This window comes from Phaethon aethereus, assembly GCF_964289735.1.
Source record: "Phaethon aethereus genome assembly, chromosome: 2".
Lineage (NCBI taxonomy): Eukaryota > Metazoa > Chordata > Aves > Phaethontiformes > Phaethontidae > Phaethon > Phaethon aethereus.
The window spans coordinates 125,160,320-125,183,455 of record NC_138582.1 but is presented as its reverse complement, the minus strand read 5'-3'; the positions used below and the strand labels follow the sequence as shown (position 1 = coordinate 125,183,455).

The 23,136-nt window shown below is 40.8% G+C and overlaps 1 protein-coding gene across 3 annotated transcripts in view; it reads left to right on the top strand.

The window, feature by feature from the left end:
- Window positions 1-13,258: 13,258 nt before the first annotated feature.
- ANO10 (anoctamin 10) overlaps window positions 13,259-23,136 on the top strand; it is a gene marked incomplete at its 3' end in the record, with an annotated part of 127,562 nt that continues 117,684 nt past the window's right edge. For 2 of the 3 annotated variants that reach the window (XM_081996656.1, XM_081996655.1), the window contains exons 1-5: window positions 13,259-13,908; window positions 14,990-15,172; window positions 16,693-16,827; window positions 18,463-18,582; window positions 21,118-21,687. In XM_081996656.1, the coding sequence (XP_081852782.1) occupies window positions 13,770-13,908; window positions 14,990-15,172; window positions 16,693-16,827; window positions 18,463-18,582; window positions 21,118-21,687 (1,147 nt within the window). In that variant the 5' untranslated portion in view covers window positions 13,259-13,769. The remainder of the gene's footprint in view (window positions 13,909-14,989; window positions 15,173-16,692; window positions 16,828-18,462; window positions 18,583-21,117; window positions 21,688-23,136) is intronic. The other variant, XM_081996657.1, reaches the window with a different exon arrangement.

The window sequence follows — 23,136 nt, the reverse complement described above, 5'->3', positions numbered from 1 at the left end:
GCTATGTGGTATCTCTCTTCTGTCCTCCAGTTGTTGCTTCAGAAAGCTGCAGATCTATCACTAGTGTTGTGGTGCATCTGCCAGCCCTCTGCAGAACTCTTTGATACTCAAGGGTGCATCAAGTGGCACTAGATGATGCAGAGCTCTGTGAGTGGCAGCTGAAAGGTCACCTGGGGGGCTCTCGCTGACACTCCTACAGGTAACAGAAATGTGGGGTAACTTATCTGGGGAACCATTTCCTCACCTAGATGTGTCAGAGCACTGATGTACAGCCCCAAAAATATAAAAGTTTGTACTTTAGTTACATGGACTGAACTTAGTGGAGTCAATACAAATAAATCACATTACAAAATCATGTATGTATGAGTTATGCAAGAGCAGATTCCACACTGTATACACTACAGTACTGGGTGCATTAGTTTGATTACATTTTTACTTGATTTTGGTATCTAGTATGGAAGAAACTTTAATAAAGGTAAGTTAAATGCTAATGTATTGTTTCTTCTGGTCTTTTAAGGATTTCTTTACCATTTTCCTCCTCATTCAAATATGTTCAGATGCTGTTGAAATTTTCCTGTACCAAACATGTACATTTAAAATAGCAAATAAATGTATATGACTTTTGAAACTAAAAAAACAGACTATTGAACTAGCTTTATTATCCACTGCATCCCTCAAAGAGTTGAATAATGACACATAGTAAATAAATCAACAATTAAATGTAACTACCCCATGGCAAACAAATAATTAAAAAAACCTAACAAAACAACCATTACAGAGCTAGATAACAAAACCCAGGAAGACATTAATATATAGAATAATCTGAAAAATGTCCATCAAGAAAAAATAACAGAAATAATATTACACAAATTATAATATTAAATATTAATAATAAAATAATACTGTATCTTACCATAAGAGCTCTGCATTTTAAAATTGATGTTAAAAATTTTGGCAAACTTATGTTGTTTCTCTTAGAATTTATCACACATTACTTTAGTAATACAACAAAATCCCGTGAGTATACTGAGACCTCCTGAAACACCATTTAACTAAATGAGGCACAAATGTTGTCCATTGAAGACAAAATACCTTTCACCTTTGAATTTTAAAGTCTTCTTTCAAAATGTGGGTTTGAATTTCAAAGGGATGTGTGTTCAATTACTTTGCTAGTCATAAGGAAAACATCCAATGTACGTGATAACTCAGTATTGCTTCTTATTAACAGTTGCCTAAGCAAGGGATAGGGAAAACCTAAGTATATTCACAACATGTCTTTCTTCTGGCTAGATGATGCTGATATCTACAGTCTTACAGCATACTATATCAGTGTTGCCAAGTGGATCATTACCTTCAGTGTGAGGTACTGTAGTTACATTATCTAATACTGCCAGTACTTACCTAATTCTGCCATTTACCAATCTCCCTGGTTTTAAGAATGTTAAATGTTTTAGATTGGAGTGTTTCAAACCTAGGTTAGTGTGAGCTTCAAACTTCTCTGAATTGATAAAGCTGTGCAGCTGCATACATCCTCAGTGGTTTCAGAGCACAAAACCACATTAAGCAGGAACAGGCCCATAATACCCTGTTCGGTAGTTGTTGCACAGATCCATATTTCCAGACACACAAAGATCCTAGTTTCCAGCAGGTCCTACCTATTTGTCATGTGGAGAACCATCTGTCTAAACACAGCTGTCATACACCACTAAGGGCAGCCTTTCAGTCCTTACCACCAGCCATTTGGAAGTGCCTGAGGGAGTGTCTTGGCTGCATGTGTTACTTATGCGCCTACACCAGCGTGGTGACTACTTGTAGACAGCTGAAACCATCTCACTTAGTCTGGAGGTGGGATTTCAATTCAGACAAGCTGGCTCAGCTGGGACACAGGACCAGCTCTGCTTCTTACTCTCACTTTTGTTAGTAAGCTGCCAGTTTCAGAGTGACAACATAAATGAGTGCTGACAGTCACCCAGTATTTCCCAGCATTTCCAGAGTGTCCAGAAAAGCAGACAAGGTCTTTCACAGTTAAGTGAGAAAGAATCATAGATACTGCTGCAGGTGTGGATTTAATAAAGCAGTAGAGGATTTAATCTTCCCACAACTCAAACGTTAGCCGTTGCTGCCTAGCTTCCTGCTGTAGTACAGGGAACTGGTGCTATCAGTACAGCACTGTGGCTACTCTCAGTCTTCAGTCCCATGTGCCTGGGAAGAAGCGGTGGCTGTCTCTAACAGCCAAGAAATGTATATCTGCATGCACTGCTGGTCTGCGCCGTTGTGTGCCCCAGCCCAGGGGGCCTGCCTACCTTATGTGACCTCTGAGGGAGTGTGTTCTTGCCACATAGCCCAATGTGGCCAGGATGTGCACCTCCAATGCATGGCCCTACAAAAAAAGAGAAAAGCCTTCACCTGTTGTCTTCACGTAGAGCCTCCATTCACCCCAATACTGCAGTATCATATACAGCATAATGTTCCCATGAGTTCTAGGGCCTTACATGCAATATTAGTGGGACACACTGTGGCTCGCGTACAGCTTTAAATACACCCACTCGCACCCAGGCTGGACTAACTGAGATTGTCTGTACCCAGACAATCACACATGTGCACCTGTCACTCTCATTAAATCTGAAATGAACACAGAATCTTGGTTATATAACATAATACCAAAATACAATTTTATTTTTCCTGAATGAAACCCCAATCGGAATTTGCATTCTGTGCTCTGTTTTCAGTGTGTGGCTTCAGATCCCCCAGGAGAAAGATTTTTAAGGGTAATATTAATTGTTAATCTTTTATTGACTTTCACTTGACTTGACATTTGATATTAAGAATGGAGAATCCTTTCTTAATTTAATGTTTTGCTTAGCTTATTTCATTGTAGTACTAGCACGAAGGAGCAGTCCCTTCTGTGGCTTAAAATGGGGTAAATACTATACTCTTTTGCCATTCTATCTTGACAAACACTAAACATCTGCTTCAATAAGAACTAAATGAGGAGAACAGAAATAGGGTTCCTGTTTTCTACCACATTGCATTTCTAATTGCTGATTGGAGATGATTTTCACTAAAATAAAGACTGCTTAAAATTAGGTTTGATACATCTGAGTGTGCTTCAAATCAGATTATAGAATTATATGCTACAGAAATAAAAGACAAATTCAATGACCTTGATAAAATCAAGGTATTTCTGTACAGACTTATAGTACTGTATTTTAAGTGGACCACTTAATACTAATAAAGATAATATACTAGTCTCTGATAAATTAGAATTTATAGAAAATGTCTTTAAATTTACAAACATTGTGTCTTTGCTATTTCTGAATGTATGACTATAGCAGACAGGTCAGGTTAAACATTTTTTCAATTTCACTGAGAGTGCCTTGTGTTCCCCTGAACTGAGAGAATATACCATATATCTTTATTACTGCATGGTCTGAACAGTTGATGACAGCACTGGGACCCATGTGGATTCAGATGGTGAAAAACTGTACCAGACTTTGCTTTCAGGAAGGAACTAACTAGTTACCAAAAGTACATCTTGAACTACATCAGCACAGCATTTAACAATAGCATATGCACACTTCCTTGTTCTGTCAGTACTCTACTTACCAAATCTACTAAAAGAGATTGCAAGCAAAAGACTTTCTCTTTTGCCTCATCCAATTTTTCTTTAACATCTAGTATTACTTTAGAATCACAGAATCACTAAGGTTGGAAAGGACCTTCAAGATCATCAAGTCCAACCATTAATCCAGCGCCACCATGTTCCCTAAACCATGTCCTGAAGTGCCACATCCACACGTTTTTTGAACACTTCCAGAGATGGCGACTCCACCACCTCCCTGGGCAGCCTGTTCCAATGCTTGACCACCCTCTCGGTGAAGAAATTTTTCCTAATATCCAATCTAAACCTCCCCTGGTGTAACTTGAGGCCATTTCCTCTCGTCCTATCGCTGGTTACTTGGGAGAACAGACCCTCGCCGCCACAACCCCCTTTCAGGTAGTTGTAGAGAGTGATAAGGTCTCCCCTCAGCCTCCTCTTCTCCAGACTAAACAACCCCAGTTCCCTCAGCCGCTCCTCATAAGACTTGTGCTCCAGACACCTCACCAGCTTTGTTGCCCTTCTCTGGACACGCTCCAGCACCTCAGCATCCTTCTTGTAGTGAGGGGCCCAAAACTGAACACAGGATTCAAGGTGCGGCCTCACCAGTGCCGAGTACAGGGGCACGATCACTTCCCTACTCCTGCTGGCCACGCTATTTCTGATACAGGCCAGGACGCTGTTGGCCTTGGCCACCTGGGCACACTGACGGCTCATATTCAGGTGGCTGTCAACCAGCACTCCCAGGTCCTTTTCCTCCAGGCAACTCTCCAGCCACTCCTCCCCAAGCCTGTAGCATTGCATGGCGTTGTTGTGGCTGAAGTGCAGGACCCAGCACTTGGCCTTATTAAACCTCATACAGTTGACCTCTGCCCATCGATCCAGCCTGTCCAGATCCCTCTGCAGAGCCCTCCTACCCTCCAGCAGATCAACACTCCCACCCAACTTGGTGTCATCTGCAAACTTACTGAGGGAGCACTCGATCCCCTCATCCAGATCATCAATAAAGATATTGAATAAGTCCAGCCCCAGAACTGAGCCCTGGGGAACACCGCTTGTGACCGGCTGCCAGCCGGATTTAACGCCGTTCACCACAACTCTCTGGGCTCGGCCATCCAGCCAGTTCCTCACCCAGCAAAGAGTAAACCCGTCCAAGCCACAAGCCACCAGGAGAGACACTGTCAAAGGCTTTACTAAAGTCCAGGTAGACAACATCCACAGCCTTTCCTTCATCCACTAGGCGGGTCACCTGGTCACAGAAGGAGATCAGGATGGTCAAGCAGGACCTGCCTTTCATGAACCCATGCTGGCTGAGCCTGATCCCTTGGTTGTCCTGCAGATGCCCTGTGAGCACTCTCAAGACAAACCGGTCCATGATCTTCCCCGGTACGGAGGTCAGGCTGACAGGCCTGTAGTTCCCAGGATCCTCCTTCTGGCCTTTCTTGTAGATGGGTGTCACATTGGCAAGCCTCCAGTCTTCTGGGACCTCCCCTGTTAACCAAGACTGCTGATAAATGATGGAGGGTAGCTTGGCAAGCTCCTCCACCAGCTCTCTCAGTACTCTCAGGTGGATCCCATCAGGTCCCATAGACTTGTGGGTGTCCAGGTGGTTTAACAGGTCCTTAACTGCTTCCACCTGGATTATGGGTGGGTTATTGTGCTCTCCATCCCCATCTTCCAGTTCAGGGGGCTGAATACCCTGCGGATACCTGGACTGGCTATTAAAGACTGAGGCAAAGAAGTCATTAAGTACCTCAACCTTGTCCTCGTCCTTGGAGACAATGTTCCCTGCCATATCCAGTAAGGGATGGAGATTCTCCTTGCCTCTCTTTTTGTTGTTAATATATTTGTAGAAGCTGTAGAAACTGTTGGACGGCTGTCAAATTTATGACTGTTTTGCGAGCAGTATGCCAGTGCTACGGCCCTTGCCTTACTGTATAAGCTAATGCATTTCCCTAAAGAAATCAATTTATGACAGTTCAAAGAATCAGCTAGAAAAACTTAACAGAACTCAATCTTTCATAATCAAGAGCTCCAAAAAGACCAGTTCCCAAGTTATGCTTCAGGTTACTTAAATGTTAGAGTAAAATGGACCATATAAAGTAAAGATGTGGTATCTATATTTTATATAGGTACTTTCATGAAGTTGTCTGTAAGACCACATGAAATATTTTATGAAGCACAATAAAAACCACCATGTGCACATCTGGTATCATTTGGAATGACTGATAGTATTCCTGCTCTCTGATTTTGGTTTGCCTTAAAGCCTTATGCTGTTGTTGTCCAGCAGCTGAACAGCAGCTGAATTCAGGCACGAGGGGTGAAAGACAGCTGGAATCATTAACTTCAGCCCTCCTACAGCCATTCCCATTCCTAATTCAGAGCCCTCAGAGTAGCACTGTAAGGGGATTTAACACATCGTTATCTTCAGTGAGTGTTACTTTGAAGCTACTGGCTGGAAGAACTTTTACTGAATGCTAAATTCCTGAACTTGCCTCTCCCAAACCTTGGTTAAGCTCTTTCTGCTATGATCATAATTTAGCAGCCTAGCTAAGAGTTAGCATAATCATCCTTCAGTTCCTAAATCCAGGCAGAGGTATTATTTAAAAAGCTCTTTGAAAAACATAATCTACTGAAGGGCTGCATCAGATGGTGCAGTCAGGGACCTCTGTGAGGCACAGCCCCAGTCATAGCATCATGGCTACTGATGAACCCAGTCTCTGCATGTTTTGTTGGAACTTGTAAATTCTGATATCTAATAACTCATAGCAATTAACCAATAGCTCACAGCAATTTGGCAATTAAGGCAGTACTGCTTCTAGCCATGGACTAACAAATAAACCAAGTATGTTCTGCCCAGGTGGAATAAACTTTGAATCTTAGAATCATAGAATCATTTAAGTTGGAAAAGACCTTTAAGATCATTGAGTTGAACCGTAAATCTAATACTGCCAAGCCCACCATTAAACCATGTTCCTAAGCACCATGTTTACATGTCTTTTAAATACCTTCAGGGATGGTGACTCCCTGGACAGCCTGTTCCAATGTTTAACCACTCTTTCAGTAAAGAAATTTTTCCTAATATCTAATCTAAAGCTCCCTTGGCACAACTTGAGGCCATTTCCTGTTGCCCTATCGCTAGTTACTTGGGAGAAGAGACCAACACCCACCTCACCACAACCCCCTTTCAGGTAGTTGTAGAGAGCGATGAGGTCTCCCCTCTGCCTCCTCTTCTCCAGGCTAAACAACCCCAGTTCCCTCAGCCGCTCCTCATAAGACTTGTTCTCTAGACGCCTCACCACCTTCGTTGCCCTTCTCTGGACACGTTCCAGCACCTCAGCATCCTTCTTGTAGTGAGTGGCCTAAAACTGAACACAGTATTTGAGATGCGGCCTCACCAGTGCTGAGTACAGGGGCATGATCACTTCCATAGTCCTGCTGGCCACACTATTTCTGATACAGGCCAGGATGCTGTTGGCCTTGATGACTTTTAATTCACTTTCCTTCAATTCATGTATAAATAATGATTAACGTCTTATGCAGACGTTTTACCTTTTACCTGCTCCTTCTGGGTAATAACTGGAGGGTGGTTTCTCTTACCTCTTCCAGGCTTAGGCAGGCTGATCCTCCTCTTTTTACGCTGTTTCAATTTTGTTTGACAGGACAGGGTTTTCTGCTCTTTAATGACCTAATTTGGAAATCGATACCTGAGATAAAACTAGATGTTTCTAATCAGCTAGACACAGTGTGAAATGGAAGAGATGTGTCTTCCTTTTATCTTACAGATTAAAATTTTTCAGCTTCATTGCTCAGTGTTTATAAATCAAAGCTTCTACACTTTGACTCAAACAATGCTTGGGCTGCCTAAACATATTTATGTGAAAATTCCTGGCAGGATGTAAAAATTGTGCCAGATGTGACTCAAAAAATAATTTCCCCTCCATTTGCAGGAAGGTAAAAATATTTTAGTAATGTTTATTACACTGTTGGAAAAATCTTGTCTAATCCTGTACAATCTGACCAAAAACACCATTGAAGGTTGGTAAAATGTCACTATATTTTACTCTGACAAATACATTGGTTTAAATTTAATTAAAAAATTTAATGTAATTACCATGTTAGCCTTAAACTTTAGGTGTCCCATAATCCATCTTACAGTCAAACCAGTATGTCATTAGCTTGTGAATGAAAAGCATATTTTACTGTTAATTGCTTTTTACTTTTATGATAACACAATGTTCCAGTATGCCTCAAAACCTAGGTAAAGGTAAATCTTAAGAGAATGATTATTATTATGTGTGACTTCAGATAAGAGCCAATATTAATCTCATTTATGTGACTATATAAAGTATCGTCATTATATCATGCATATGTCTATGTGCATTTGAATTAATAAGGTTTGCTGTATGGAAAGGTGCTTACCCTTTGCCAGCTCTTGGTCTTACCTAGCCTTTCTCTGAGCTTATTCGTGTCCAGAGAAGGGCAACGAAGCTGGTGAGGGGTCTGGAGCACATGTCTTATGAGGAGCGGCTGAGGGAACTGGGGTTGTTTAGTCTGGAGAAGAGGAGGCTGAGGGGAGACCTTATCGCTCTCTACAACTACCTGAAAGGGGGTTGTGGCAATGAGGGTGTTGGTCTCTTCTCCCAAGTAACTAGTGATAGGACAAGAGGAAATGGCCTCAAGTTGCGCCAGGGGAGGTTTAGATTGGATATTAGGAAAAATTTCTTCACTGAGAGGGTGGTCAGGCATTGGAACAGGCTGCCCAGGGAGGTGGTGGAGTCGCCATCCCTGGAAGTGTTCAAAAAACGTGTGGATGTGGCGCTTCAGGACATGGTTTAGGGGACATGGTGGTTCTGGATTAATGGTTGGACTTGATGATCTTAAAGGTCCTTTCCAACCTAGTGATTCTGTGATTCTGTGATTTAAATCACTAAAATAGATCAAAGCAAAACCAGCCCAAAAGGGATAGTTTTCTGTGGAGCTGGTAAATTGAATGGGCTTGGAGAAGGATCTGGTGAGTGCCAGAGTTGATGTAAGTATGGAGCAGAGGCTTAGAGCTGGCAATGAGGGCACAGGGAGAAGGAAATGGTAATATTGGACTAGGAGTGAGATCTCACCCTTTTAGTAGCAGTGAGATGCGGGATGGTCTCAGCTAGCCCATTGAAGTATACCCAGAACATGAGCATAGTTTTAACCAGGTGTAAAAGAGAATTTTCACTTCTCAGTAGGTTAACGTCTTCTTAATTTATTTAAGTACTGTGGTAGTTATTAGTCCAGGGAAAAGAGGGTTAACCACTGAATAAAAAAATCCCCTGCTCTTGAAATGTTGATGGAGTCTTTTTTTGTCTTTTTTTTTCCTGCATTACTACAGCTCATCCATTCTACTCTGACGACAGTCTGCATTGTGACTGACAGAGACAGACCATGAAAATGCTATAATCAGCTAACAGAATCACAAGACAGGACTACAGTCACAAACAGATACTAAGCGTGGGTTTTATATTTAGCTATAGTGATAGGGCAGTTTGCAATTTAGAGTGGGCATACCTGATCCATCTTTAATTTAGCTAATCTTCCTAATGGAAAATGTCTAGTCACTACAACGCTGTGCTTGGCACAAGGTAATTTACTTTTTCCATCATGGTCAGATTGTTTCCACTGTGCGAGCAGTATATCTGTATGCAGATTACTCTGTAGACACATCCACCATCGACTTGTGAATCCTATTTTCCTTTTGTGAACGTGTGATTATGTGCTTACCTTTATGCATGGTTAGCAAAATGCAAACCTTTTAGAAAGAGTGTGACAGTTAAGAATTCATTGCATAGCAAGAATGTGACACCTAGTGGATAGATGACATTGAGGAAATGTGACATCAAGGAATAGCGACATTAAATGACCCTATCCAGTAGACGAATGAATTTGATACCAGAAAAAAATGGTCTTGAATGGCCATTTTATACTGGCTACAGAATACAAACTGAACTTCTCACTGTACAGTTTGCAAATTTTAAATCTCTATGTATTTCCAAATATGCTGAGAAGTGAATGTTGAATAATAACCACATGCTAGAGGAAGGATAAAGCTTACCCTCTGGCAGTTGTTGTGTTCTGTATGGGGTCTACATTGGCTCTAAAAATCCTCTAATCCTGTGAACTTTTTCCGTCAGTCAGTCCTGAATTCCAGTGGATAGCCCGAAATGAAGTTGCCTTGTGACCAAGTGGTTCACGCCAGTCTCCTCTTAGCTGGTAAGCCGTTATGAATCTACATAGCTCAGAGCCACTTGCTGTTAGGCAGAGCAGCGTGCTTACTTGGCATAAACCACAGGGAAAACCACTGTGCAACTCCCAGCTGGTGCCTTTCAAACTCAGAGGGACATTTTCTGTAATTGTTCTAGATCTGTAGGCACTGTTCACATCTGTAGGTACACCTATTTCGTAAGAAATACTGAAGGTCCTAATATTGTCCAAAACAAAAAATATTCAGAGAATCAAGTTTAAAAAAATCTTCTACAAGCCCAGCAGGGGACTGTGCTTTGCTAGCCAGTCTCTTCGGCTGCCATCCCTGTTCTGCGGTCACACTTCGGCTTGGCTACGTGTGATTGCCTCTTCTTGGTTATGAATGGATGTGTGGAATTATATTCTCTACAAAAATCTTGGTACCAAAGTGCAAAAACGTCCTTATCTGCCTGTAGAAAATTATGTTTAGATATAACCCGGCTGAAGTGCAGGGTTTTAGCTCGAGCTCCATAAAGAGATGTGACCTCACAGGAAACAGCATGGGAAGGTGCAAGGAAAAAAAAAAAAAAAAGAGGTTGAAGCAAGAGCTCACGGTTCATATTAATGTTGGCAAAACACTAATAAAAGTATTTTGAAAGCATTACGGCAGAAGGGACAGACAGACGCACGGACGGACACCGCCGGGCCGGGCCGCGGCCGCTAACCGCCACCGCCGAGCACTCCCAACCCCGACCAACAGCCGAAACTTCGCCTCAGCCGTCCCGCGCTTGCCCCGTGAGCACGCGAACGGGGCGGGGAAGCACCGCCTCCGGCTAATTGGAGGAGGAGACCCAGCCGCGGGGGGTGGGGCCAAGGGATGGAGGGGCGGGGCCAGCGGCAAACCGGCCACGTTGGGCGAGCCCGGCGCCCCTCCTGCTAGCGCCGGCGGCCTGCGGCTACAGCCCGCCTCCTGCCCTGCGGATGTGGAGCCGGCAGCCGGCGGTGAGTGGGGAGTGGGCGGCCGTCACCCCGCGGGAACGGGCTTTCGCTGCATGCGCCGTCGCCGCCGTTGTGAGGGGAGGAGCCTCCCCCCTTCCCGCCCACCCCAGCCTTCCCCGCCGTGGCGCAGAGCCAAGCGCCGAGCCGCCTCTCACGGTGGCGTTCACGAGGACGGGAAGGCTGCCGGGCCTGGCACCGGCTCAGCTTGGGGAGCTGGCCTGTTCCCGGCGCGGTGCCCGCCGCAGCTTGTGGGCACCCCCCCGCCGAGGCGGGCGGTGCTCGGGCTCGGGGCTGGGCCCGCCTTGTGCGGCTGCCGTGGGCTCCGGGGCGGCGGCGGGAGAGGGCATGGTCGGCGCTGGCTGGCGGAGCGCGGCCTGGCGTAAGGGAGCGCGTCACCGGCCAGGCCTCTCTCCGCCCCGGTGGTCCGGTTCTATAAAAGAAGAGCAAGGCGCAACCTGGCAGCGGGAGGGCCCCGTTATGGGCCGCCTCAAAGCCCCGGGAAAGGGTTGCGGCTCCCCCTGCCCTGAGGGGTGCGCGGGCTCGGCGAGCGCCCTGGGCGGCCGCCCAGCGGCTTCGTGACGGGGAAGTGGGCTGTGGCGATTATAAGTCCTTTTGTCTCTCATCCCCACGCTTCTGGGTCTGTCCTAAGTTTACGCTGTGCGTAGGTATGAAAGAAGAGGCCAAGTTACATCCCATAGGGTCTGTGCTAGGCGCCAGCCTAGCTGCTCCGTGGTGTAGGAAGTCTCAAACGCGAGTTGGAACGGGTGCTTCAGCCCTGGCCTAGTCTTCGGTAGTAATGAGCCTAAAAAGAACAAATTTTACTTAGTCACCACACCAAGCACAATGGTTCTGAATAAATGGTAGGAGCCAAGTTCACTGAGTAGTGTGCTGTTTATAGAAAGGCTGTTTTCAGCTGATAACTATATCACTTTAGAGAACAATTAACTAGCAATAATTAATAACTACCTTCTGCTGCCCAGTACCAATAATGAATAACTATCAGTCTTTTAATTTTTTTACATTCCATGGAAGTTGCAATATGCACAGTGTGACAGGCACTTGCCTTTTAAAAAAAAAACCCCACCACTAATTATGGAAAGTGAGGCAAAAAGGTGGAGTGACTCATCAAGACAGTGTAGTCAGCTGTTGACAGTTACAGTGCCGAATTGCTAGTTATGTTTTCCTTTGTCTGATTCATTCTGCTTGTGGAGATTTGCATCTAAAATGTTTTAAAATACTTTAATAATCTAGTGTACTTCTTTTAAAGACGTGTACTTAGGTTCAGAGCTGTAAATCCAAAATCCACAGAATTCTACAGGCATGTGAACTGGCAAGTGAAGCTAACTGAAAACTTGATTGAAATTTGGCTTGAAAGCTTTTTTCCCCAGTCAAAAGCAAATAACTTGTTTGTTATGATATGCATATGTTTACAGTATCACTATTTTCTAGGATAAGTTATAAGAAATAGAGGAGACTTATTTCTCTATGAATCACACAAGTATAACTGTCATAAAAGCTCAGCTGCATCTTTGGAGTAACTTAGAAATTAAGTAATTTCAGCTTTGAACAGGAGGGGAAAAACTGCTTAAAGAGAGTGGATAAAATCCTTTCTTCACTGAAGTTAATAGCAAAAAAACGCCTGAACAACCCAAACCTTCTTCTCAGTTGTAAATACAGTAAATTCAGTCTGCGATAGGGTTTTGGGTTGTGTTTAATATATTTTTTTTTAAACTGAGTAGGTTGATTACCAGATTTATCTTTTTATATCAACACCTCACAGTTGCTTTATGAAGCATGATATAATGATCACTATAGAACCATTTATGTAAATGTTGAAGGCACAATGTCAACAAGACTTATTAGGAGCAGCCGAGGGAACTGGAGTTGTTCAGTGTGAAGAAAATGAGGCTCGGGGGAGACCTTACCACTCTCTACAACTGCCTGAAAGGAGGTTGGTGTTGGTCTCTTCTCCCAAGTAACAAGTGACAGGATGAAGGGAAATTGCTTCAAGTCAGGCCAGGGGAGGTTGAGATTCGATATTAGGAAAAATTTCTTCACAGAAAGGCTTGTCAAGCACTGGAACAGGCTGTCCAGGGAAGTAGTTGAGTCACCAACCCTGGAGGTATTTAAAAGAGGTGTTGACGTGGTGCTTAGGGACATGGTTTAGTGGTGGACTTGGCAATGTTAGGTTAAACTCTGGAGTTGATGATCTTAAAGGTCTTTTCCAACCTAAATGGTTATGTGAGTCTATAAAGGTTTGCTTAGGTCATTTGGACTATTTACATATAAAGCTATGCTGATGCTCAACACTTTGCAGCTGGACTTTGTCACAGAACACTTGCTTGATATTTTTCAACAAGTCATTTAAGTGCTTTATGCATAATTTGCCTATCTATATGACAGGTGTCCTGCTGACCTACCCAAGGTGGTATAAATTTCCTTGGTATGGTTAAAGCTTCACAAGATTAACTGAGAAGGTTCCTCCTTAAATGTGTAATGTGTTTGCACACTCTTACCAGGAGAAGCTTACTGGGTTTAGATGTCTGTTTGACTAATGTTTTCTCCTGTTAATGTTTTCATTTGCCAACAAATACACTGTAGGAAGTTGCAAGCTGTTGCTTTGGATGTTAGTTTCTCCTTATTACTTTGTTTTTATTTCTTTATTTGCTTTCTCATCACCACTACTTTGCTAAGCGTAGCAACAACATTTTTTCCACTTAGAGAGTAAGACATAAATGCCACCAATGACTGGTGGCATCTTGCCAAGTGGCAATTGGAGAGGTTATTCAAACTTCTTTTCAGTAGGCCCACAGAAACGGGCACCTGCCACTTTGCTAAGCATGACATATGTAACTCACTGTAGTATAGTTCTGTGTTTTTTAGATTGATACCAAATTTTTTTTTTAACTCTGGCATTTTTGTTTTGTTTTTGTACTTAGCAAGCTCACAAAAGATGGCAGAAAGTTGGTCTTTCTTGGATACTTTTGAGCCTAACTTCACGCCCCTGGTAGTAATTGAGCTTGCAAAAGGTACCAAAGAGGAAACCATAGAATGGTTCACTAAACGAATTGCGGACAAAAAAGCAAATGGAGGTGAGTACGGTATGATCTTCTGTAACACTTTGAAATCAAATTGGCTGTCGTTGTAATATGAAGAAATACAGAATATTAGTTTTCAGGTAATTTGTGCTTTAGTTATTGTTTAGTCAATCACACTCCATTTCACATTGTTGAAGTTGCTTAATTTTATGTAAAAGTAGAGCTTTATGCTGGTGTCGTGAAAATGTAATAACTGAACCCTCTTAACCCAGTTATTAATGAAAATATTACCTTAAGGTCTCACACTTGTTGAACTCGAGAATCCTTCAATTTTTGCAGTGAAAATCCTTCAATGTAGTTTTGATAATCAGTTTTTTAATTAATTGTCTAGAGCAAGTTTCTCTTGTTGCGTTGTAAGCCTTGCCAAAGATGAGGGCACAGTCACATCTACTATTTTGTCCACAAGTCTTGGTACCATGTTGTAGAATGAAATTAAGTTAGCAGGAAGCAATTTAAACTTGATAAATTCATGTTGGCTTTTAATTATCTTTTTGCTAGCTTGTAGGCTCTTACAAAGATAGTATTTCATTACTTATTTTAGTATATTTCCAGGAATTGAAGTTAGACTAATTAATTTGTAATTCCATAGATTTTTTTTTTTAAACATTTTTTAGAAAGACATTATTTATGGCTGTTGTAGCTTATGTCTTATGGTCAGTAATATTTCCGTGGCCTTTGGATTTGTGACTACTAACTTGCTTTCAGGCCTCTGTTAGGTAAGTCAGGGATGTTTCTATTTAAAAAGTCTAGTTTCCTTAAAATGAGTGGGACTCTTTGCAGAAGCACTGGTTGCTTACATGATTTGAGGATGATGGGACTAGATCCAAACTGTCCCTGTTGTTCCAGTTGACTGTCTGTGAGCGCTTCCACAGAAACAGGGCTAAATCAGGGGTGACCCTGCAAGATTCTGAACACCGCATGTCACGTGCTGTTGAAGCCTTAATTCTTTGTGCCCTTAAAAAGATACAGCTTCAGTGCTCCTGATAACTATGTCCAATATGATGGATGCTAACATACTAGTGTTTTGAGACATAGTTTTTTATGTATTCTCTCACTTTTTTTCCTTTCTTTAAAGGTGCGCAACTGCTGGTTAAACCATTGGTCACAGAAAATGGAGATGAAAATATTTATCTGGTTGGAGCTTCCCCCTTAAGGCTGTTGCTGGGAGCTGAAACTGTGGGTTTGGTGAAGGAATGTAATGATAACTCGATGAGAACTTTTACATACAGCAGTAGAAAAACTTTCAAAGATTTTGCAGGTAAGCAATTTTGAGGCTCTTGTGTCATTGCAAAGCTCTGGCTAAAGATTATGAGCAATTACACTGTTAAATCTTTCATGGTCTTTCTATTCCTTGGAATGGTAACAGTGAATAGAAATAGAAAGGACAAGCCATGAAGAAATACTTACTTTTACTCCTGGAAATTCAGATCATATAGTGAAATTATTTTTTTTCTTTCACATGGCTTTCACACTTTTTGCTTGTGTTTTACTTTATGCTTTTGTGTGCTCCAAATAGCCTCTTATTTGTATGAAAGACTTTTGTTGAAAATAAGACAAGAAAAAATAGTTGATAAACATGAGTGCAGGATTAACAATCAATGTTATAAATTAACAAAACAATTGAATTTCTTATTAACACCTGTGAGCCAGTTTTGAGGCTTATTATCTTGTAATTAGCTGGAGAAAATAGAAACATTTTGCTCTATTATATTTAAACATCAATCAGAATTAAAAAGTTAAGTAACACTACAGAGCCATTCAACGGAATTTGGGCATGATTAGCAGAATCACTCCTTTTCCTCTTTTATTTTGAGGAGCTGCCAACACAATCTAAAGGATAATTTTTGCTGTATATCCTGGTCTTTTTTTCTTTTTTTAAAACAGTAATATAATTTTAGTTTTGTCCAGATCTGATCAGAGGATAAAATAGTTGACCATACTTAGATGAGGTGAAAAATGTGTCAGTCTACAAAAGAAACCCTGCTGCCTGTGTTGTCTTATAATATTTCTAGCTCCCCAATTTAACGGGTACTATATTCTTATTCTTTGTATTAGAGGTTTGTTGCTGTTGTAGCTTCTTTCTTAGTGTATTTAGGGCCATCACTATAGTTCCTTATTCCTAAGGGGAAAAAACTAGTCAATTGGTTGTTATCTCAAGGAAACCAGACTCTGATAATTGTTTTGTTGCTGTAGCTCCTCAAAATTTGGCATCTTTTTGTAAGGTTCCTTATTGTTTTACCTTATTTCTGTATTTTTATCAGAACTAATTTATATGAAATGGCTTATTATGTTGTATGGGCAATAAAGAGCAAGATACTATGATATTTGGTGTGAAATGCTTACTGAAAAGGAGATTTGTCCTGACATCTTACCATTTTTAATTATGAAAATACTTCAGGAACTGTATGGCAGAAAGGGGTATGGAGATTCTGAGATAGGCATCTACTATTTGCCAAAGTAAGAGTTTTTCAACAGGGCAAGAGTATGTAGTACTTGCTGGTGTACTGTCCCAGTTTCCAGCAGTTAGTACTTCGAGGATGTCTTTGTCTCTTGAGTGATTTGTTCTCTTAGTTCAGCTGGGTAGCCAACATGTGCCAGTTAGGAAAACTTATTCCCAAGATGTTTATTTTAAAAAGTGGAGATCTTGCTAATGGATGTTGGTTGTCAGTAATCATAACATAATTTTTTTTTCTTACTCTTGTAATTTTTGATAGTTATTTGCTGCCAGCGTTGTTTTCATATGCTGCACAATTTCATCCTACCTTCTTTTTGATTTAGATGACAATCACAATTTCCTCACAATGGCAGAATGTCAGTATATCATCAAACATGAACTCGAAAATTTGAGAGCTAAGGATGAAAAAATCATCCCTGGATATCCTCAGGCAAAGCTGTATCCAGGAAAGTCAATTGGTAAGCAATGTAACTCACTGTGTTGTGGTAGGATAGTGTTCATGGTGAAAAAAACCTTAATTTTCCTGCAACAAAGAGAAATCCTTCAGACATTAAAGCCCCACTACTTTTAGTCAACTTTGTTTTCTCACTGCTCCACAGTGGTAGGACAAGAGGCAATGGATGCACAGTGCAACAAGAGAAAATCTGAATAGATATGAAGAAAGTGTTTTTCACAATGAGTGTTATCAAACATTGGAACAAGGTTTTAGAGAGACTGCGGTACCTCTGTCCTGGAAGACTTGTAAATCTTGACTAGCCAAGGCCCTGAGCAGCCTGAATAAGTTGGACCTGCTTTGAGCAGGAAGTTGGACCAGATGAATTCCAGAGGACGTTCCAACCTGAGTCTTTCTGTGAGGCTGAGACTCTGGCCTTATGTTCTCTTCAGTTGGATAATCTTCACGTATATTGATGTCATCCATTATTTTTATAATTAGTACCAAAAATATTTGTTTTTTAAAAATTACATAATTATATACTTGGATTGTCTCTGTTTAAAAATACTGGAATGATTAACAGTGTTCCAGAGCTATAAATTTCACAATATAGAGGAAGGAAGTTTTATTTAATTAATTTGATTTCATTTATCCTCCTCTCTCCTTCAAGAGTTCTTCCTTTTCATGGGAGAAAGAAGCAATGAGAGCTATTTTTATGGTGGCTGGAACGAGTTCATTGGCAGAGATGCTACAGTTTCTTAGGAGAATTTTTCTTAATATTTCTATGTCCTTTTAGTAACAATGCCTTTATTCATTAGTGTTGGTCATCAAAGAAAGAGTTGGGTGCATATCAGTGGTTCAAGAAATGTAAATAAATGTAGAAGTCAGATGAATTTACGTGGGTAATTTTTTATATAGAAAAAATGATAAATATCTCTTTTAAAAAAGGTATTTCTCTAGTTATGTCAAGTAGATGCTGATGGCAAATGGTAAAAAAACTATCACTTAGCTTCCAGTGCCTTCCCTCTCCTGTTTCTGATTTTTTTTCTTTTTTTTGATATTACTATGGTTGTAACTTCCGGAGTAGTTTGTTTATCCACACAGGTAGTATTGCTTTCCATAACAAAGCTAAATACAAATTGTTTGTTTGCAATGAAGATGTGTTGTAATTTATGAATTAATGCTAATTTATAATTCAAAAATGTTTTTAGTATCTTTCCCACAATTAATACAACGGCTCTTCTATTTAGTGTTTTGATTTGGTTTTGCTATGGCAGTTTGATTTGTTATGCGCTTTGCTCAAATGCAAGGGCCAGACCTTTCCCCACAAAACTACACATGGCAGTTCAGTTCTGACAGGTAGCACTTTTTGTTATTCAAGCTGCAACTGATTTCATTGCAAACCCATGAAATATATGTAAAAAGGTTACTCTCTCTCTTCCAGTCTTTGTAGGAGTAGGCGGATCTGCTCTCTATAATGGATAATTTTTAACTACCATGCAGACAATTTATTTGTTTTTAGGATTTAAATTCTAGATTTATTTCAAAGTAACTTTAGGCTTGCTAAGTACATACTGTAACTGATTTGCTTATATCAAATTCACTGTCCTTTAAAGGAGTACTAGGTACCTCATTTTTTTTTTTTCCCTTTTCCTTCTAGTGAGAAGATTATTGACCAGTGGTATTCTAGTTCAGATTTTCCCACTGCATGACAGAGAAGAGTTGAAAAAGCTCCGTCACAGCTGGTATGGCCGAGTCAAAGTTGGCTATCAACCTTTAGGTACGTGAACACTTACTCCGCTACAAATAAAGTGCAGGGTTTCTTCTGGAGAAGTTTTCTCATCAGTTTCTGTGAGAAGACCAAGGGTCCTTCCTAACTGCTACTCCAGAATTTAGCCTCTATAGAAGTGAAAATTCTGTGTGGAAGGTAAGTATTGTACCAATAAGTCTGTTGTTTCACTAAGAGTTTACCTTTTCACATACCCAGTTAACCATTGCAGTTCACCTCCTCTAACATTACCTTTCTGCCCAAGTTGCTTTGTTGGCCATCATTAACCAAAGTCCTTGTTCTACCCAGCCTTACTTTTACTGGTCTTGGAATCAGCTGAGTGGCCTAGCTCTGGTTGAGGAAGCATCAGCATTTCCAGACTTGTTGGCATGCACAGTTGAGGTCTCTTCATTGAATTCTCTTTGATCCTAAGATGGCTGTAGGATAATCTTCTGTTATAATGACTTGCAGTACAACTGTTCTGGAGCGAAGCCCTAGATATGCAGGCTGCTGCCTCTTCATTTTTCTTTCTTGTGGCTATAGGAGTTCTGTGCCATGTAGGCATTTGGTCATAGTTTCCAAGTTAGAGCTTGGGGGACAGTTCAAAGGCTCAGCATTTGCACTGTGATCATCTAGCACGGAGCCTTGAAATTAGACCATTGTTCTTTTGGGCAAATTGCATATCTCTTTCAACATTTTCTCTGTAACCTCCTGAAACTATTCAAGCCTTGTGAAATTGGTGGCTCAGTCTGCAGATTCGGTGTCTGCAAGCTTCCATGTAACAACATTTTGTACATCACAAATTCTCCCTACCCATCAGCCAAACAGTAATGGACCAAGCCAAGACTGTGTTGTCAAATTGACTGTTGACCGGAAAGCTTCTCAATGTCTGGAATTCCCAAAGCTATTTTGAGTTGTAGGCATGTCAAAAGTGTATTTACAACTGTTTGTTTTAAATTCGTTGTATGAAGACCGTATGTTGTTGCGTGCTAGCTTCACTTGCCTATATTTTACACACTGAATAAGCTTAAAATGAAAATAACTTTTAGTCTGGCAGTGTGGAGAATTAAATTCTGGATTCTAAAGCTGTAAACTTTACTTAAAAATAAGAAAATAAACATTTGGGAATTTGCCTGATTATTAATCTCTGGGTCCTGCAGTTGCTTGAGATTCTTTCCTGAGCTACAGGAAGTTAAAGATCTGGCTTGATAAAGCCTCTAGAGTATTGTGTTAGGGGTCTTATTGTGTGCTTGTCTCTTGTTTATGCAGGAGAGGGGTCTTTTTAATTGACATTGAATACACACAAAATTTCAAAGTAAATCCCAGGAACCCTGTCAAGTATGTACTAATTTAGGGATGTCTTTCATGTTGTGTTTTTGGTGTGTGAAATGATGCTAGTGGCCGACACTTGAACCTGTTTGTTAATAAATTTTTGGTTGAGAGAGAAGTTGGAGTGATGATTCTTCTGTCTGTTTGCCCTTCCTTCTTGCTTCCAGAGATTTATCTGATTGGCAATTGTGAACTTCCACTGTAGCATTTTGTAAACCAGAAGCCATAAAAATATTTTGTTATTACACAGGAGTTTTTGATGTGCTGGTCTTTTATGGAGAGTACATTTACAGTGTCAATTCAGAGGTCATGATGGCATGGCTGTTTTCTTAAGCTGGTGAATACATAGAAGTGGCATACAAGCAATCTCATCTTCCAAGGAGGCAAAGATAAAACAAATTTCAGCTTTCTAAATGCTTTTTGCTAGGCATTTCTATGTGTTATTATGTGGTGCCATTTCTAGATTATGTTGGATACTACTCCTACATTTTTTTGTTAGTAGTAAGATAAGTAAGATCTCTTCCTTGGAGGTAATACATCTGTCATGAAATATATCCATTAGTAGTGTACTTTTCAAGTCTTTACAACACCTGGGCAGACAGCCTCAGTGAGTACAGCAAGTGTGCATTTCATGTATCAGTTGTCTGCTGAAGGGAATGTCTCAGCCTGCGTGTGCTGACATGTTTAAGATTTAAGATTTCAATATACCTTTCCATTTATGGTTTTAGATCCTTGAGGACTGACAAAGCACAACCAATTCTTTTTGGCCCTGAACAGACAAACAAATTTGTTTCCCAGGCATACATGTACCAGTAGCTTCAGAAGTTAGGTGTCACCCACTGTTAAAGTTTCTTTTTATACCAAATGTCTTCCGTGTCATTCTACTCTTTCATAGGTAGATTCTTTTTTCAAGAATGGTAGTGTTTTAGTTTGTTGTGGTTTTCCCGCCCCGGATATATGGTGTTGATATGGTAGGTATTGAGATATTTGACTTCCCTACCATCTGAATGTATGTTTGTGTGTGTGTGTATTACATAACATAAAAATTTTTTCAAATAACCTTCTGAGGTTTTGGAACATGGGAGAAGGAGGAAAAAAAAGGAAATAATATTCATTGTGTTATTTAGAAAAGAAAATTTGGGCCAAGGGATTCATGTAAAGTCAAGTTTGATATTATACTGTTAAATGCAGTCTTAACTGATTCATTTTTCTCTGCAGATCAGATACGCTGCTACTTTGGTGAAACCATTGCGCTCTACTTTGGCTTCTTAGAGTACTTCACATTTGCTTTGATTCCAATGGCTGTCATTGGGATTCCTTATTATGTGTTTGCATGGGAAGACTATGACAAATACGTGATGTTTGCCACATTCAATCTGCTCTGGTCCACTGTGATACTGGAAGTTTGGAAGCGGATTTGCGCCATCATGACATACCGTTGGGGGACGCTGTTGATGAAAAGACAATTTGAAGAACCACGACCAGGCTTCCATGGTGTCCTGGGTATCAATCCTGTCACTGGGAGGGAGGAACCAGTGTACTCGAGTATTAAGAGACAGATACGGATTTATCTGGTGTCCTTACCATTTGTGTGCCTTTGCCTCTACTTCTCGCTGTACGTGATGATGATTTACTTTGACTTGGAACAGTGGGCTCTGGATTATCATGAAGAGAATGAGTCTAAATTCAGCAGCTTGATGCTGTTTGTGCCCAGTATCATATATGCTGTTGTGATTGAAATTATGAACCGTATCTATCGGTATGCTGCTGAATTCTTAACATCATGGGGTAAGAAAGTTGTTTATTCTTCTTCCCTAAAGTTAGAATCCCAGAGGTTTAGAATTTGTTTCTTTGTAGGATACATTACTGTGAGTTCTTGTTCAATGGAAAGCTAAAGAAATTTCCTGAAGTAGATTTTTACTGTGGCGTAAAAGAGATGGCCATTTTAGCTTCCTACATTTGAGTGTTCTGAGACTGCAGTTTCATGTTTGGTTTAATTTGGTCTGAGTCTAGCATGCTGTCAAAAGGGGTGATCCTGCCTTCCTCCTCAGCCTCTCTCTGCCATTGGTGCAGAAGTCCCCCTTCCCCAATTTACCTCCTTGCTTGTCTGTATCTGCCATAGTGCTGGCAAAAGGGATGAGGTGAGACTGTGAGGATGGGAGCTCAAAGGTGTATGGCAGGAGGGGCTGTCCTGGCAGCTTGCATCCACAACTGGGTTTGCTGAATACATCTTTGTCTACTGATACATCTATGCAGAGGACAGAGGCACTGAGATAATGGAACAAAATCTAAAACCACTAGCTAAATGTCATATGAGAGTATTTGTGTATGCTATATATATAACAAAGACTAAGAATTCACATCCCTATCAAAATATTTTCCTCTGGGCACTCTCAGAAGAGAAATGTTACAATAGATGGTCTTGTTTTCCATGTGCATGTGACTTATTCAACAGAGTGGGCCCTATGTTTTGCAATCTAACATGAAGATAGTGAAATGTTAGTGTTTATTTTGAATTTTAGCAGTTCTATATACATGTGCAGTCAATTTCACACAAAGTTAATAGATGAAGCCAGTGGGAAGTTAAGTGGTTTGTGTAGCTCAATATGGCATACGTTTACAGGACAGAATCCAGGTTACTAAAGCTGGAGGCCCAGAAAATAAACCTGAGAAAGATTAAGCAAAAGGGAGATTGATGCCGAAGACAGAATAAAGAGAGGTGTTGAAGTGGGGGCTGGTTATGCATGCCAAAATGATTTGCTCAGCAAATTCAACTTGACAGCAGCAGTAGTAAAAGCAAGCAATTTCTTGATTTGTTTATGACTGTTCAAGGGGTTTTATCTAAATAATGACTTTTAATTTCGTATCTAAGTTTCAGTTGACTGTTTTGTTTAATTTTTTTTACTGTACTGCAAGAAAAAGCCGTTATGCAAAATGCCCAGTTGTGTTGATCAGGTAGACTAAAATGTCTTGAACAAGTAATCCCAAATTTGTTTTTAACATGGATTTTTTGGATTTAAGCTGATGTTTATATTCAGCAGCAACAGTATTTATTTAACTCACTACACTGATAGCTTGTGCCTTTTTGTGCTATCCAACATGTGTATGCTGCCATGCTGTGAATAGGATGAAGAGCTGATCTGGCTCTCCTCCCACCTGGCATATTTTCAGCTAAGATCTGACTTAAACAGCTAAACTGGCAAAGCATAGGGAAGAATCGGGGGTATTTTTAAGGAC